Source organism: Aulonocara sp. 'chitande type north' Nkhata Bay, linkage group LG4, assembly GCF_057382095.1.
Source record: "Aulonocara sp. 'chitande type north' Nkhata Bay isolate Kocher_YH1m ecotype deep benthic linkage group LG4, A_spYH_male_GT1.1, whole genome shotgun sequence".
Taxonomy (NCBI): Eukaryota; Metazoa; Chordata; class Actinopteri; order Cichliformes; family Cichlidae; genus Aulonocara; species Aulonocara sp. 'chitande type north' Nkhata Bay.
The window spans coordinates 961,128-976,559 of NC_141347.1; the positions used below are offsets into that span (position 1 = coordinate 961,128).

The following is a 15,432-nucleotide window of genomic DNA, read 5'->3' on the forward strand; positions in this document are numbered from 1 at the left end:
TCTGTTTCAGTCCGGTATTACACTCTTAAATCCTGCCACTTATTCCTGCGTCTTTTGTGATCTTACAAAGCTTCAAACGACGCGTCGACTATTAAATCAGTCGTCGACGATTTTGATAGTCGACGTAATCGTGACTAGTCGACAAATCGTGGCAGCCCTAATGTCCTCTAAATCTTTTGTTTGTGCTGTTGGTACCATTTTGCATTAGATCACTTTTTTTTTCTTTTTTTGTGAAAATAGCTTTATCCATCATCCATCCATCTTCTGCTGCTTTTCCGGGTCTGGATCGTGGGGCATACCCAAGCCACAAAGGAATGTAGTCCCTCCAGCCTGTCCTAGGTCTGCCCCAGGGCCTCACACCTGAATGACCAAACTCTTCACCCAAAACTCTTTACTAAGCTGCCAGAAATCTATTTACAGGCAGCTCATTATAACCACAAGGCTGGTCACATGGGATGTATTTAAACTCTGCATCGAATTCTAACCCAATTCTATTAGCCAGGTATCCGAGGAGATATGCATCACTGATGTAACTAGGCTTACCTTTGCATCCTTTACCATTAATGGAGGTTCTATTTAAACCTCATTGGACCATTTTACCATTATGTAACATGATATCCAGAAGCACTGCTTTTGCATTTCATCTCTGCCAAGAGCATGGCCAGGGATTGTTTGTTTTAGATAATCTCCAGAGTCAGCATCCTGAAAGAAACTGGTTTTGACCAGGGTTAACATTATGTCTTTGTCTTATGGCATCTGTCTATTATACACTGAGTAGCTGTACAAAAGAATGATAAATAATCAAAGTAGTCAACAAATAATTAATAAATATGTATGACTTATCACGTATAGGTATGGTTCTTAATGGTATGGCAAATGTTTTCCTAAAGTGAGGAGTGCTAACTAAGGGTAAATGTGCCCAGAAAAGCATCCATTGTTACCTAAAACAAAGAATTCAATTACTCTCAGCAAGCAAGGAAACACCTTCATTACAACATAGAACAGGATAAAGGACATAATAAATAAAACTGAACTGAACTGAATTAATGGTGGGACACACTACAATAAAACAGAGGAAAACCCCAACAATCAGACAACCCCCCATGAGCAAGCATTTGGTGACAGTGGGAAGGGAAAACTCCCTTTTAACAGGAGGAAACCTCCAGCAGAGCCAGGCACAGGGAGAGGCGGCCATTTGCCTCGACCGGTTGGGGGTGAGAGGAGGGAGACAGAAAAAAAGACACCAGGGTCACCTGATACAGCCCTAAGCTGTAACAAAAGGAAAAGTCTTAAGCCTAATATTCAAAGTAGAGAGGGTGTCTGTCTCCCAAATCCAAACTGCAGAAGAGCTTCCTGAAAGCTGAAAGCTCTGCCTCCCTTTATACTTTTAAACACCCAAGAAACTAAAAATAAGTCTGTAATCTGAAAGAAAAGTGCTCTGTTGGGGTCATATGGTGCGCATTAGATCTTTAAGTTAGGACAGGGCCTGATTATTCAAAATCTTGCATGTAAGAACAAGGATTTTGAATTCAATTCTTGATTTATAAGGCAGTCCTACATATTTGTTTAATATGCCAACGTGTTGAATGTGCACATTGAAGGACATAAGGTGGTCAAAAAGGACTCCAGGATTTCTCACAGTGTCATAGGTGAAAATTTCTCCATATTACTGTAAGCAAAAATAATACCATTCAGCATAAGTATGTATTTAGAAAGTGTCTGTTTCCTTATTTAACATCTTGCATTTATGCACCATGCATCAATAATACCTAGTGATGACCAGATGACACCACAGGAAGTCGTGAAGTTTCCTGTGTAATTGGTTCAGAAAAAGTGTAATTTCATGAGGCTTCAGACCCCCCCGGTCATAATCTTTGCTGTCATTTCAGCTGTTTATAGTGGCCTCTTGGGTGTCTTATAACAGTAACACTTGAACCACCTTCTATAACAGCGAGGCCTCAGACATGATCAGTGACATCACTCACCCTGAAAGAAACAGGCCACGATATGTGCTTTATAAAAAACTTCCTGGATTTCTTGATACATGCTCCAAAGCTTCGGCACAGTACATCCCATCACTAATGATATCTAGTGATGGGTTAGAGGACACCTCACGGAGTGTGTGACACAGTTTCCCTTAATATTTTGACATTGTAGTGACATTGTTTTGATGTGTTTCTCGTAGCTAGATTTAAGAATCATTGTAGCAACCCAGATAAAGAGTGTGGAGAGGGTCAGAACTTCGTTCATTCATTCTGGCATCTGCACACCAAATGAGTGATGAATGATCCTGTTTACATAATCAGCTGATGATGAAGTGCTAACTGAATAAAAGAGAAAAATATTTATTTCAGATAATTTGATTATAACAAAAAAATAATAGGATTAAAAAATACAGTGTCCAATGCAAAATTTACAAAAATATGTTTTGCAAGCAAGTATAAGTGAAAAATTGAGATCAAAGTCAAAGTTTTGTTCAGGAAATGGGTGCTTGTGACAGTGGGAGTGCTTGTGTACTTGTGTGTGAGGGGAGAAAGTACGGTTTACACATTTTATTAATAATGAGAATTTTTTTGTAGCGTAATTGTCACTGAGGCAATTTCAACTCTTAAAAAAAATTAAAGCCAATTTGTAGAAGTGTAGTAAGTGTGTTTTTGATTCTGTCAGTATTCTAAGGTATCCTGCCCTGTGACGGATATCACTGGATTCAATTATCGCAGTTGTATTAGAATTCATTCTGTTTTCCAAAACTTCCATATATACCTGCTGCCATAGATTAACTAAGAAAGAAGATGTCTGAAATGGGTGCTAATGGTAAATGTTGTGATGAAGGTCCAGGTTGTGCTTTTTCCAATCTTCTCCCAATAGCAATTGATGGGGTCAGCTCAGGGCTAACACATTTTATTGCTTCATTGACTTTAGATGAACTTAGAAAGAAAAGACTCTTGTATCTGGGGTCCAGCCAGGGCTGGACTGGGACAAAAAATTGGCCCGGGCATTTTGACTAGAGACCTTCCCACCAGGTATTATAGGAAAAACCATAAAGCCTTTGAATGAAAACAAACGCTGTTATCACAGTGATGTACACTGTCTTGTTGGTACATATGTATCAATCTAATAAACTTAAACCTACACCATCCTCCCTATTCTGGTATTCTAAACAGTACCCGAAAGTAGACTGCTTGGTCGAGTTAACCTCCTGAACTATCTACAACACATGGTGAAAACCTGAAATTAAGACAGAGAAGACTAGAGGTGAGACATGATAATTACTGATTACTGATGACAGATTGAGATATATTTTGATAAACCATTCATTTGCCACATCAATAAACAGCATGGCAGGGCAAAATATTTTTTCTAACATGGCAACCTTTAAAAAGTGAAAGGAGATAGAAAGACAGCTGAGAAAGAATAAAACTTAATTGACTTTTTGATGGCATTGTACACACAGTACTGGTACAGTATCTAGAAAATGTGGGAAAATACTGGCATCATATACAGTACTTACTTCTGAAGAAATTATGATGGGACCCTAAAAAAAAATTACTATGTACAATAATGGATTTCTATATATTTTCGATCAGATGAAATCGTTTGTTGTAAGATTCAGATAATTATTTATTAAAAGTGAGACATTTCAAATGAGAATAAGAAAGAAAAGTATTTTATTTGTGCCCCCCTTTCTGTGTTAATGCCCTACCTGGGCCCCTGGCAAAACTTTGCTAGACCCGCCCCTGCACAGTTACCAGCTGTCAGCTACTTAGAAAAGGATCCTGGTGTTATTTCTCAGAAACAGTTCATAACTTCTCCATCACCTGTTCAGCTCTGATGATTCAGTAAGGACATCTCCTGGTTTCATCTTCATGTTTCCTTCTCACCAGATAACCAAACCGATATCAGGACCAGCAGCTTTTACAGCTGTGGCTCCAGCAAACATCAGCTGATACTAGAAATTAATATTAAATAAATTCTAACAACAGCTGATCAAGCTTAAACGTGTTGCTGCTGTTTAGCGCGACATCAACTGGTTTCTGGGCGATAAACAAACAAGAGAGAGAAACACTGATCAGCTGATCATTGATCAGTTTCATGATTGAAGTAGAAACAGGAGAGGGGGGGGGGGGGTGAGAATGAGAGGAGAAGAGGCAGCTGTGCAACAAAGACACAGAATAACTCCAGCTTTGTGTCTTTTTCATTGTAGCTGAAGTCTGGGACAAACTGTGTTCCTTTTCACCTCAATGCGAAATGCACAATATTTTCTCTGAATACGAGACGATTCCGTTTTTTACGGGACGGTTGGCAACTCTAATAACTAACCTTATAAATAAAATAAGATAAAAACAAGTTCAACATCAATAATATCATAGCACCCGCCCAGCAGTATATAAACTCCGTCATGCTAGCTAGTACGCAGTACGAGTTATTGTAACTGACTGTAAAAAGTCAGCATAACGAAAATAAACTACACCTAAACTTGGTTTATATCTGACCCAGATAGACTGCAGGTCATAACTTCTTACCTGAAGTTCAGTTCACCGCCTCGGGTCTCTGCTCCTCCTGCCATTCCGTCATCCACCTGCCAGTGTGTTGCATCTGCTGGCCTCCACCACTTGCTAATGTTACTGAATCTGTGGAAGCTCCGCCATAGCCACTACCAAACAACTGAGTTATTTTTACACATCTCCCTTCATCTGGCCAATCCACCACCTTTCAGTGTTTATACCGTTACGGAAAAAAACGAAAGAAAAAGACCATCAGCCCATAAAAATGAAAAATCAACAAATGCCCGGTGGGCCGATGGCCAGTCCAGCTATGGGTCCAGCAGTGTTTCAAGTCCCGTCAAGCTGAATGGTTCCAGACTGCACAGTGTATCTGTGACTCTTCTATGAGTTTGTCATTGAGCTGTGTTGCAGTTTGTGTGAATACAGGTGAGGCATTTCGCTGAAATGCATTGTCCAGCATTTGTAGTATGGGAATGATCCATGAATCCTAAGGGTTTTTTTTCTTAAGAGAACTCCACTGTAGCTTGATTTATAGGAGTGAGTATGCTGAGTGTTTTCCTCTAGGCAGTTCTGCAGGATTTTTTTTTTTTTTTTTTACCATAGCTGCATCTCTCACAAACCTGCTCACAAACCTGCTCAACTCTAAGGATAAATTCTAGTAGACTCGCAGGTGTCAAAAGGCCCAAAAGCAATGATGAAATTATCAAATCAATTCAACTACTCGATTATTGAGAAAGAAAGGGGAACAACTAAGCTGTAGTGCCTCTTCACCTCACTGTGCAATACCTTTTGTGCAATACTTTTGTAAATAGTCAACGGTGCAATAGACTCAATACTTGAAATGTGCAATTCACTTGTATTTTTATTTTTATTCCTATTTATTCTATTTATCCCCTTCGTATATTTTATTTATATTGTCTCTGTATTTATATATATGTGTGTGTGTATAACTCTGTAACTTCTGTCGGTGCTGTGCTTTTTTGGAAATCGAATTTCCCAGAGGAACCCACCCGAGGGATTAATAAAGTTCTATCTTATCTTATCTTATCTTATATATATAAATTAGTGATGTGCGAATCATGAACGAATCATTCAATTTGAAAATCACTTTACTGACTCGTGAATCATGATTCACAAGCCCAACTGACTCACTGACTCATCCCTGTTGCTGTTAGCAAACTAATTTCATTAGTAGAAATATATCTAGCTGCTCTGAACTGGAAGAAAAACCCTGAGTAGAAAGCTCACATCAATACAATAGCTCCTCGGTTCACAGTAGCATCGCTCTGCAAACATGCTAACAGCACATTTGAGTTACTCACCCGCTCCCTTCCTGTGCTGAATCGTAGCCAGTGTTGGGGAGTAACGGAATACATGTACCGGCGTTACGTATTTAAAATACAAAATATGAGTAACTGTATTCTGTTACAGTTATCGTTTAAAAAGGTGATATTCAGAATACATTTACTTGTCGAATTAAAAAAGGATTACATGGCGGTCTTTTCCTGCTTCATATGTTAGGCTATGCCCTCTTTATTTTTGGTAATTCCACGCCAGTGGAAACCCAAACAAAACATGCAATAACAGGCTCTAATGCCTGGGTCTCAATCTTGCGGCCCAAGTCACCCCTACTTGTGGCCTGCATAAATGATGTGAAGAAATATTTTTTTTAATTATTATTAAAAAAATTATTTTAATGTGAAGGCAATAGGCAGAGTGTTGGCCCTAAGGAATGTAGCCTCATGGGCAGTGTAGTTTGTGGGGAGAATGGACTGCCATACCCGTTTATGTGTCTGTGAGAGTGAGGGAGGGAGAAAAAGGAGAGCCAAACAGTACGAGTTGTGACCAACCAGAAACGGGAGATGGAATCATGTAGATATAATAATAACCAGTGCAGCCAAAAAGAGTGCCTGACGAGCCCATTTGTAAGTAAGCTATTGAGACTCGACTGTACACTGTGTTCGTGTTTTCCTCCGAAACAATAAGTTCAGTTGGAGCAGCCTTTCAATGCCTCTCTCTGTCTCTCGTTAGCAAAGTTGACCAAGACAACAAAGTAAAGCTATTTTTCGGCTACAAGCCCGACACAAACCCGGCGTATTAGCCAGAGGTCCCTTTACTACGTTTTGGAGCCGCGGACCTGTTTTATATACGCGCGCAATAGTTTTCTATATGAGATGACTGCAAAAAGTTCAATCTTTACCTAATGTCCATCCTATTGTTACTCATTTTATATTAAGATTTAAAAATCTTGTTGATATTTGTATGGCGAGTAACCTTCAATAATAGTAATAAATCACACAGCAATAGTACATCCATGTACTTGTAAAAAGCATGATAACATATTAAGTAATAAAAAGTATTCAGAATATGTTACTCTCATTGAGTAACGTAACAGAATAATTTACAAAATACATTTTGGGGCATGTATTCTGTAATCTGTAGTGGAATACATTTCAAAAGTAACCTTCCCAACACTGATCGTAGCATAAGCAAATCACTCACTCCCCCCCCCCCCTCACAGCTTCTTCTTCTTCTTGGTTGGCAACCAATGTTAAGGAGCATTACCGCCCCCCTGGCACACAGCTCAGTGGACATTTAGATGAGAAAATATATATTTGACACATTTAAGGAAAATACTAATAAAATTAAATAAAGATAAATAAAATAAATGTTCCCTTTAGAAATTTTTTTTGCTCTTTTATGCTCTATAAAAATAGTTGTTTTTTCTTTTTCAATCACTCATCTTAGCAGTAGGATTTACATGAAAAGAGAAATAAATTAAGTTTGAGGGAAAATGTAAATTTTTTGCACTCTCTGGTCAACTGACTCAGTGACTCAAATGACTCAAAAAAACGATTCACTTTGGTGAGTGACTCATTCAAAGTCAGTAAAAATTTACCATCACTAATATATATACAGAGATGTGAAGAAGATAGATAGATAGATAGATAGATAGATAGATAGATAGATAGATAGATAGATAGATAGATAGATAGATAGATAGATAGATAGATAGATTCTTCACATCTCTGTAATAAATAACTTTACTGTGTCACCGATTACTCTGCAAAGGAAAGTTAGTCAACATCCAACGACACGTGTTATAAACGGGGAAGCTATCCATAGAAGCCAAAACATTTTTGTATGCTCTGCAAAGTCCAAGGGCATTGGCTCATTTTCGAAGCCTGTCTGAAGCGGATATGAGAGGAAATGCAGGTTTTAGCGTCACCACATTACATTCATTTTTATCTCCTTTGGGTTGCTTGGGTTGATTATCGATAGTTTAGGCTGCATCAAAATGTTACTTAATCCACTGTGGTACTGTTCTGAACAAACGGTTTAAAAGAAGGCCAAGCTCTTATTTCAACTCCCATGCCTTGCTTGTAACGTTACCTACTGACGTAACATCCGGTGGTGCTGTTGGCGGGCAGAAGGTGGTCTTGCGGATTGTTAGCATCGAGGCAGAGGCTATTGTGTGACTCATTAAGAAAGCACGTTGCAAATATCGTTCTCGAGCACGCTGCAAAGCCAGCTCATATTCTTGTGTTGCCACTGCCGTGCATCCAGTTTCTTTACTCGTCTGTTGGATACGGCTAAATCTCCCTCGGGCCTGCCATTAAGCCATACAACCGCCGCGAAGCTTTCTTTTCAAAGGTAAGGCTCGTGTTCGTTAGCATTTTGAGGCAAAACGTGCCTGCGATCTGCCTCCTGCCCTTCGCTTGCAGGAGGCAGATCGTCTGGCTAGTCTCCGTGCTCATGTTGTGAACTTTACATTTCTGGCAAGTCCAGTTCAAGTAAACCCAACTAGTCTGGAAATTATATTAGCATTCGTCCATTCTTAAGCTAGTGCTGCGCAAGGAGCTCACGTCATGTGCATGCATAAGGGACAAACTGCGAGCCACACTCGTTGTCTTTGGCACTTGAAAATAGATTGGAAACACTGGTATTGTTGTATGTGTGATTACAAATTCAACATTGAATTTGTGTGTACAGGTTGTCGCAGTTTGCGTTTGCAGGTGGTGGCATGCTGCAAACTGCATTCATGGTGATACAGGCAACATGGAGGCGGGCGCTTTTCTTCGCTACCAAACCACCAGACTCGAGAAATTTAAACGGCGTATCATTTAGGATTTCGCGCTAGAAATTTGCTGCCGACTGAGGCTCATCTCATATCATTAGTCTTTTAAAGAGTGAATAGGAAAAACGTATTAGTTGACACGTATGTAGGCAGTGTGGTCATCGGCGTTTTACCGCCTCGGTGCATTCATCTTTGATGCTCGAAATCGCAGGGAAAGTTTAGCCTGCAGTATAGGCGAACAACCATTTGTTGCTTCAGCTGGAACCCCTGCATGCCATTAAACAGTGATTTGGTCAAGCCATTAAGCCATCAGCACCGTCCTCTCTTCCTGGCTAGTATTTACTGTATTATCCTATTTAGTATTCTCCTATTTGCCTATGTTGATTCCACAAAATTGGCCAACTAACACTCTCCAAACTTTATACCGTTTTCATAATTTGCATAATTCTTACGATCCCCCACTTTCTGTGTGCACATTGTGGAAGCAAGAATACTGGCAAAGTTCTGAGAACCCAGTTTTTAGTTTTATTTTGTTTTGGGAGTTTTTGTTTGTTTGTTTTTGCTCCAATGCATGCATTAAGAGCAGAACAATCCTTAAATGATCATGAACTAGGGTTAGGGAAGCTATACTTTAAACAGAAACATGTCAATGCACAAACAGGGCTAAGTAACATTTGAAAAGCTGGATGGAAACCTGCAGATGCAGTTAGTAGTGTTCCAGCTTATGGTACTGTCTAAGAATGCTGTCAATGTAGAAAAAAACCAGACTGAGTGATTGTCTGCAGTTTGGAAATGGACCAGTTCCGAAAAGTCCTGTAGCTGGTCATGTTTTAATGACCTGGGTGCTTGGAGGAATTTGTTTCTTGAGGGGGCTGGGATGAGAAGCAAAGAGAGGGGATCACATTCCTAACAAAGACTGTTTTCACCATTTGAGTTCACCTGTGACGCAAACTGGCTGAAAGAGACCTTGACTTTTTTTTTTTTTTTTTTTTTTTTCCTTTACCGTCAGTAAGGTTTAAATGAGAATGATCTAAATGTATTTTAGATAAGACATTTAGATGCAGGTAACCCCAACCTTTTAAACAGTACATTTGAATAATGAATGAAACTAGCACCACTGACCAGCAATGGGTCATATGTTTAATTTTTATGATTGTTAATGTGCAACTTGTTTAAGGTTGGAGAAACCTGCAGAATCAACTTCTTGGGATTTCCTTGCCTGGATGATTGAGCATGCATCAAGACAGTATGCAACATATAAGTGTAATCTATTGACCTGTAGAACGAGTTGTGGGGAAAAATAATTTGGTAGTGTAGAAGCATCATGCATTTTAACTGAGAATCATCTGCATGAACATTTGTTTTACCTGGAGACGGCCCTCTCACGCAAATTCTAGATGTTCAGTCTCTGCTAAACACATAGACCCACTTTTGTCATCTACAGGCTGACCAATTGCTGCTGATCAGATATGCGCTGTCAACATTTCATAGTTTTTGATCAAGGAGATAATGCAGACCACAAAGTAATATTTTGATGTCTTTTAATTGCAATGATACTTTTAACTTTCTAACCAGTTCATTATAACCTGTGCACTTTTCCTCCTGGGACCTTCAGAGGTTATCTTATCAGACGTCAAGCTGGCGACCCAAGCAGGAAAGAAGCCCAAGAAGGCAGAGGAGGAGGAGCAGCCTGCAGCAGCTCCACCACCAGCTGCAGGAGCAACAGCAGCCCCTGTAGCAGGAGCAGCTGAGGAGGAGGAAGAAGAGGAGTATGTGGTGGAAAAGGTTTTGGACCGCCGAGTGGTGAAGGGCAAAGTGGAGTTTCTGCTCAAATGGAAGGGCTTCTCAGAGTGAGTGCAAATGTATCTTTCATATTTTAGTTAGATTCTTTATTCTGACACATCTTTATCAAATGTAGTGACTAGTTTTGTTTAACTGTGTTCAATTGAAAAGTGAACTTTACAAAACTTTAACTTTTTAAAATTAAATGTCTGAGGTTTTGTTTTTTTAGCTTAACCAAATTTCAGCTTTTTTTGTAGCTTTTATATTTGTCATGGTGACGTGCTCATTGAACAAGGCAATGGACTGAAAAATGTAAAAGAACTAGGGAATACAATTAGGAATTTTAGATTAAAGATTGATTTAATTTGAGCTAGAATATCTGCAAATCACATCTTTCCATCTGCACTCATGTTATCTAGTGAGGACAATACATGGGAGCCAGAAGAAAACTTGGACTGCCCCGACCTTATTGCTGAGTACATGCAGAAACACAAAGAGAAGGAAGAGAAAAAGAAGGAGAGCAAACGGAAAGCAGCCAGTGAAACCTCGGGAGATGGAGAAGAGCGAGGAAGCAAAAGAAAGAAGGAGGAGGTGAGAACCTCAGTAAAGAATCTGAGCAGTCAAGCTCCCCCCGCAAAAGTTGTTTGTGTTGTAAATCTCCCCACAGTTGCTTTAACCCTCCTGTTATGTCTGGGTCAAACTGACCCATTTTTAAAATCTTTAAAAAAATAGTTAAAAGGGTTTTTTGAGTATGGAACTTCTTGTACTTGGCTTAATGAGGGTAATCAACAAATAAAATAAAAATGGTTCATTTACGTATGTGCACCCCGAAGGCCCATTAGGCCCTAATGTCACAGTGGATGAAAGACTAGTGGCATTTCGAGCTCGCTGCCCATTCAGGCAATATATGCCTACCAAACCAGCCAAATATGGCATAAAAATCTGGGCAGCATGTGATGCAAACACTAGCTATGCATTGAACATGCATGCTGAAAAGCTGGGTGGAGGAGTCCCAGAGAAGAATCGGGGCACAAGGTCTCAGGGAGCACAGCATAACATGTGACAGTTTTTTCACAAGCTACAACTTGGGTCAGGAGCTTCTAAAGAGAAAGACTACAGTGCCACCTAAGGGGGGGTGGACAACTTGGACAAAGTCACAGTGTCCTACAGGACCAAGCGAATGACTGCACGCTGGCCACTGGTCATCTTTTACAACATGATTGATTGTCCGCCTATGACGCATTTGTCCTTTGGACGGAGATCTTTCCTGAGTGGTACATGTCAAAGCTGTACAAGAGGCGCATCTTTCTTGAGGAGCTGGGGAAGGCACTTGTGGTACCGCATATACAATGGAGGCAGCACATGCCAAGGACCCCACCTGCTGCAGCTACAGTGAGGGAGAGGGCTTCACCCATTACACCAGTGCTTGAGGTAAGTGTGTGTCTCTGTGAGAGTATGTTGTGTGTGTCTTGAGATCAGCAAAAAACATAGTAATCATCATCCTCTTCTTTCTAGATTGCTGCTGGTGGGAAGAAGCAGAGATGCCAGTTCTGCAAGCCATCTGATGATGTCAAGACAAGCATGACCTCTGTAAAAAGTGCAAAATTCATTTGCACAAAACATTCAGTGATGACATGTCCCTCATGTGCTGTGTAGACACATGCACCTGTTTCAGTTCCACCTATTAATTTTTGTGTATTTCTAGTTCTAAACATTGCATAGTGTTGCTGTCACAACATTGATGGTCTGTCACTAGTGTACTGTGGCGACTCAGACACACACACTGTCTTCATATTGCTAATCTCGTATTTTGATCCTTTCTGGATCTAAAACAGTGCTTAAATAAAGTTTACTTTCACTACAAATCCTTTTGAGTCATTAGTTTTGATTTTAAGTCAGCGGGTCAATTTAACCCAGAAGACATGTCACATGTTACTTTTTCTGCATCACTGCATAAAAAAGAGAAAAATAGAAATTGTAAAATAACTTTAAAATAATCAATTTCATGTAAAACTATTGATATATGTTGATCTTTCCAACATACATTAAGTTTTAAAATGTTTTTTATGAAAAACGAGTGAATTATCCTAATTGAACCGTGATCTGTGAGGGGTATACACCATTACACCAAATATTGATTGAAATGGTTAGTAATGGAGTTTATAATGAGATATAATCAATGTTTATTGGGAATTTTTTGTTTTCTGAGACTTTTGGATAAGTAAACATGCCCCAAACATCATTGGTAATCCTGAGAAACAGTTGCTTTAATGTCTATGGAGTGATGTCCCCTGCCTGCTTGTTTTCCTTACCTTTTGTCAAATGCCTTCCTGTGTCTAGGGTGAGAAAGCCAGAGGTTTTGGCAGAGGACTGCAGCCTGAGAGGATTATTGGAGCGACAGACTCGAGTGGAGAGCTGATGTTCCTTATGAAGTGGTAAGTTTTCATTGTCACAAACGTATCATAATGAATCCGTTATTTCTCCGCTCTGTCATTTGGAAGTTAGAAGTTATCCAAATTCAGCGAAAGGTCTTATAAATTCATAGATGCAAGTTATTTTTTCCTCTCACTCTGGATTCCAGAGTTTATTGTACTGTGTAACTGAGCACTTTATTAGGGAAACTGTGAGTTTTAATCAATTTAACTCAAAGAGCTTTTGGTAAAGCTCTTTTATGGGTTTTTTGTTACTCAAGGTTATTCATTTTACATTTTTGTTAATGATTAGAAAAGTGATTATTTGTTTGGAAATTCCAGGAAGTACAAATAAGCCTGCAGACTGAGAGGGAAGTGTTGTGAGGTCTAAGATATATTGGGTCCTGATCATTCAGGGCTGTTGAATGATTTTAGATTAAGAGAAGGATTTTAAGTGACAATATCCCATCTAGGTTATCTGTGTCTGGTTGGACTGGGTTGTTCCTGAGATTTTACAGCCAAATAAAATCATTTTGTTTTGCATGGATATGGACATTTACAAGAAAAGATCTGGCATTTTTGTCAATATTTAAGAAGTGTCTGTAGTGTAACCACATCTACAGAATAATATACAATGTATTTTCAGCACAGCATGCATGTACGCACCAGCTGTCAGAATATAGCTGAACAGGTGGGCCTATTAAAAAGGCCAGTGAGTCCATTGGCTATGGCTTCAAAATAAGAAGTTTGGTTCTTGACATTAATGAGATTTCTCTCTTCAATAAAACTCAACAGGAAAAACTCAGATGAGGCTGACCTTGTCCCAGCTAAGGAAGCAAACGTCAAATGTCCACAAGTGGTCATCTCTTTCTATGAGGAACGCCTCACATGGCACTCCTACCCCACAGAAGAAGAGGAGAAGAAAGAGGAAGACAAAAAAGACTAGATTTTTTGGGGGGTGCAAAGAAAAAAGGGAGGTGCAGGGCAGGAAATCAACTGTGCCCTGGTGAGGTGTCATCCAGGTTGGTCAGCTCTAGCAGCAACTTTGGCAGCAAAAGCAATGAAAAATATCTGCCAATGTGGCTGACAGAGGGGGAATAAGAATTGTTTTCCTGCCCTGCAAGGAATTCTCAAAAGATGGTCCCACCTGTATCTTGGCCGAAAAATTTTTAATTATTTATTTTTACCATCTTTTTTTTTTTTTTTTTTTTTTTAAACAAGTATGCTGATACTTAACTTCCTCCCTTAACCCCCACTATGTTTACCAATATTCAACTGAAAACAGTGGAAATTATGAAATTTTCTCCTACACTTAGTGAAAAGTGGCAGCCAGCTGTCAGCTTACCTCTTTGCCTTGAAGCAAGCTCAAAATTTGGCTGTGATTTGTAAGTTTTTCTCCTCCAGTCACTGTTCCTTATTTCAGATATCTGTTTGAAGAGGGGGGAGGAGGGGAAAAAGAAGAGGGGGGGGGGGGTTGTAAAAGAAGATCACAAATTGTGACAGACAGGACAAAGTTTACTTCCTGCTTTGTCAGGATACAAAGGTGGGAAATTCTTTTGAATGGGGATGAAGTGAGGAGTGAAAGAATGGACAAACAATGTCCTTTCAGTGTCTGTTCTTTGTGCCACCCATTTTCTCATTATTGTTGATGTGGTCATTTTAATCTCATGCATCATTGACTGTTCATAGTGATAGGTTAGACTACATGAGGGGCCTTAATCATCCTACCAGCCAGCGTGGCAGCTACGGATGTCACAGTACAAGTGGACCAGGGAATTTCCACTATTCTGAGATGTGGATTTAATACCAGTCAATGTATTTTCACCAAAAAAAATGCAGTATAGTTGGACATTTTGACACTCAACTACTATGACAGTAGCTTCATGTTATAAGCTATGTGTTGGGATAAACAGGCTCTTGTTAGCCGCTAGTTTACAGACATTTCAAGTGGTAAAGGTTGTGTTAAATGTGAAGAGTGGAGTATGTTACCTGCTGTTAGTCGCTGGTTTTGAGTCCCAAACTGCAGCCAGTATTACCATGTTATACTTGGTTGTTTGGTTACCTAGTACTGTCTGGTGTGGTTATTATTTTAAACGAGCTGCTTGTGAACATTGTATGCAGTGTTTCCTGAAAGTTACTCTCTCCACTCTGTCTGTACTCAAAACTATTTTAGTGATACTAAAGCCCCTTTCAGATACATTCTGTCAAAGTTGTTACATTGTTACTAAAACATGGGTCACTGATACATACAGTTTCCAAGAGCCTTGTGTCTTGTATGCTAAGACTTCATGTTTTTTGACAATGTGCATAGACTTGAAGTGCTGCCAGGGTTGGAACATGTAACCTCTGCTGCGCACACTTGGTGAGTCGGATCTTTCTTCTGAATTTGTAAAAGGCGAAAGAGACTGAGACATGGGGGGACATTTTGGTCCCATCTATTCATGTGATCTTCAGACCTGTGCCCTGTTAGTCTCAGTCTGGTAATAGATAGGATTTTTTTTCTGATTGGGCAAAACATTTAAGTGAACTAAGTCCACTGAAGGTCAGCTGCTTCTGTAGTCTTGGAAAGAACAGGAAAACGGCCATATGAACTGCTGAACTATAAAGGCAGCTTGTTAAGTTTGCTGCCACTTTGGCTGGTAGGTGGCAGTGTCTT

The 15,432-nt window shown here is 39.6% G+C and overlaps 1 protein-coding gene across 1 annotated transcript; it reads left to right on the forward strand.

The window, feature by feature from the left end:
* Positions 1-7,894: 7,894 nt before the first annotated feature.
* On the forward strand, positions 7,895-14,237 carry cbx1a (chromobox homolog 1a (HP1 beta homolog Drosophila)). Its single transcript, XM_086287848.1, has 5 exons — positions 7,895-8,159; positions 10,199-10,433; positions 10,785-10,956; positions 12,706-12,800; positions 13,572-14,237. Exons 3-5 carry the CDS (start codon positions 10,846-10,848, stop codon positions 13,720-13,722), a joined length of 357 nt encoding a protein of 118 aa, XP_086143974.1. The 5' UTR covers positions 7,895-8,159; positions 10,199-10,433; positions 10,785-10,845; the 3' UTR covers positions 13,723-14,237.
* The last annotated feature ends 1,195 nt before the right edge of the window (positions 14,238-15,432 follow it).

Bases quoted from the DNA above. Each gene is read 5' to 3' on its own strand.
- cbx1a (XM_086287848.1), top strand. From the start codon at position 10,846: ATGCAGAAACACAAAGAGAAGGAAGAGAAAAAGAAGGAGAGCAAACGG. The intron at 10,957-12,705 runs GTGAGAACCTCA...TCCTGTGTCTAG, and splicing joins GCAAAAGAAAGAAGGAGGAG to GGTGAGAAAGCCAGAGGTTT. The intron at 12,801-13,571 runs GTAAGTTTTCAT...AAAACTCAACAG, and splicing joins CTGATGTTCCTTATGAAGTG to GAAAAACTCAGATGAGGCTG.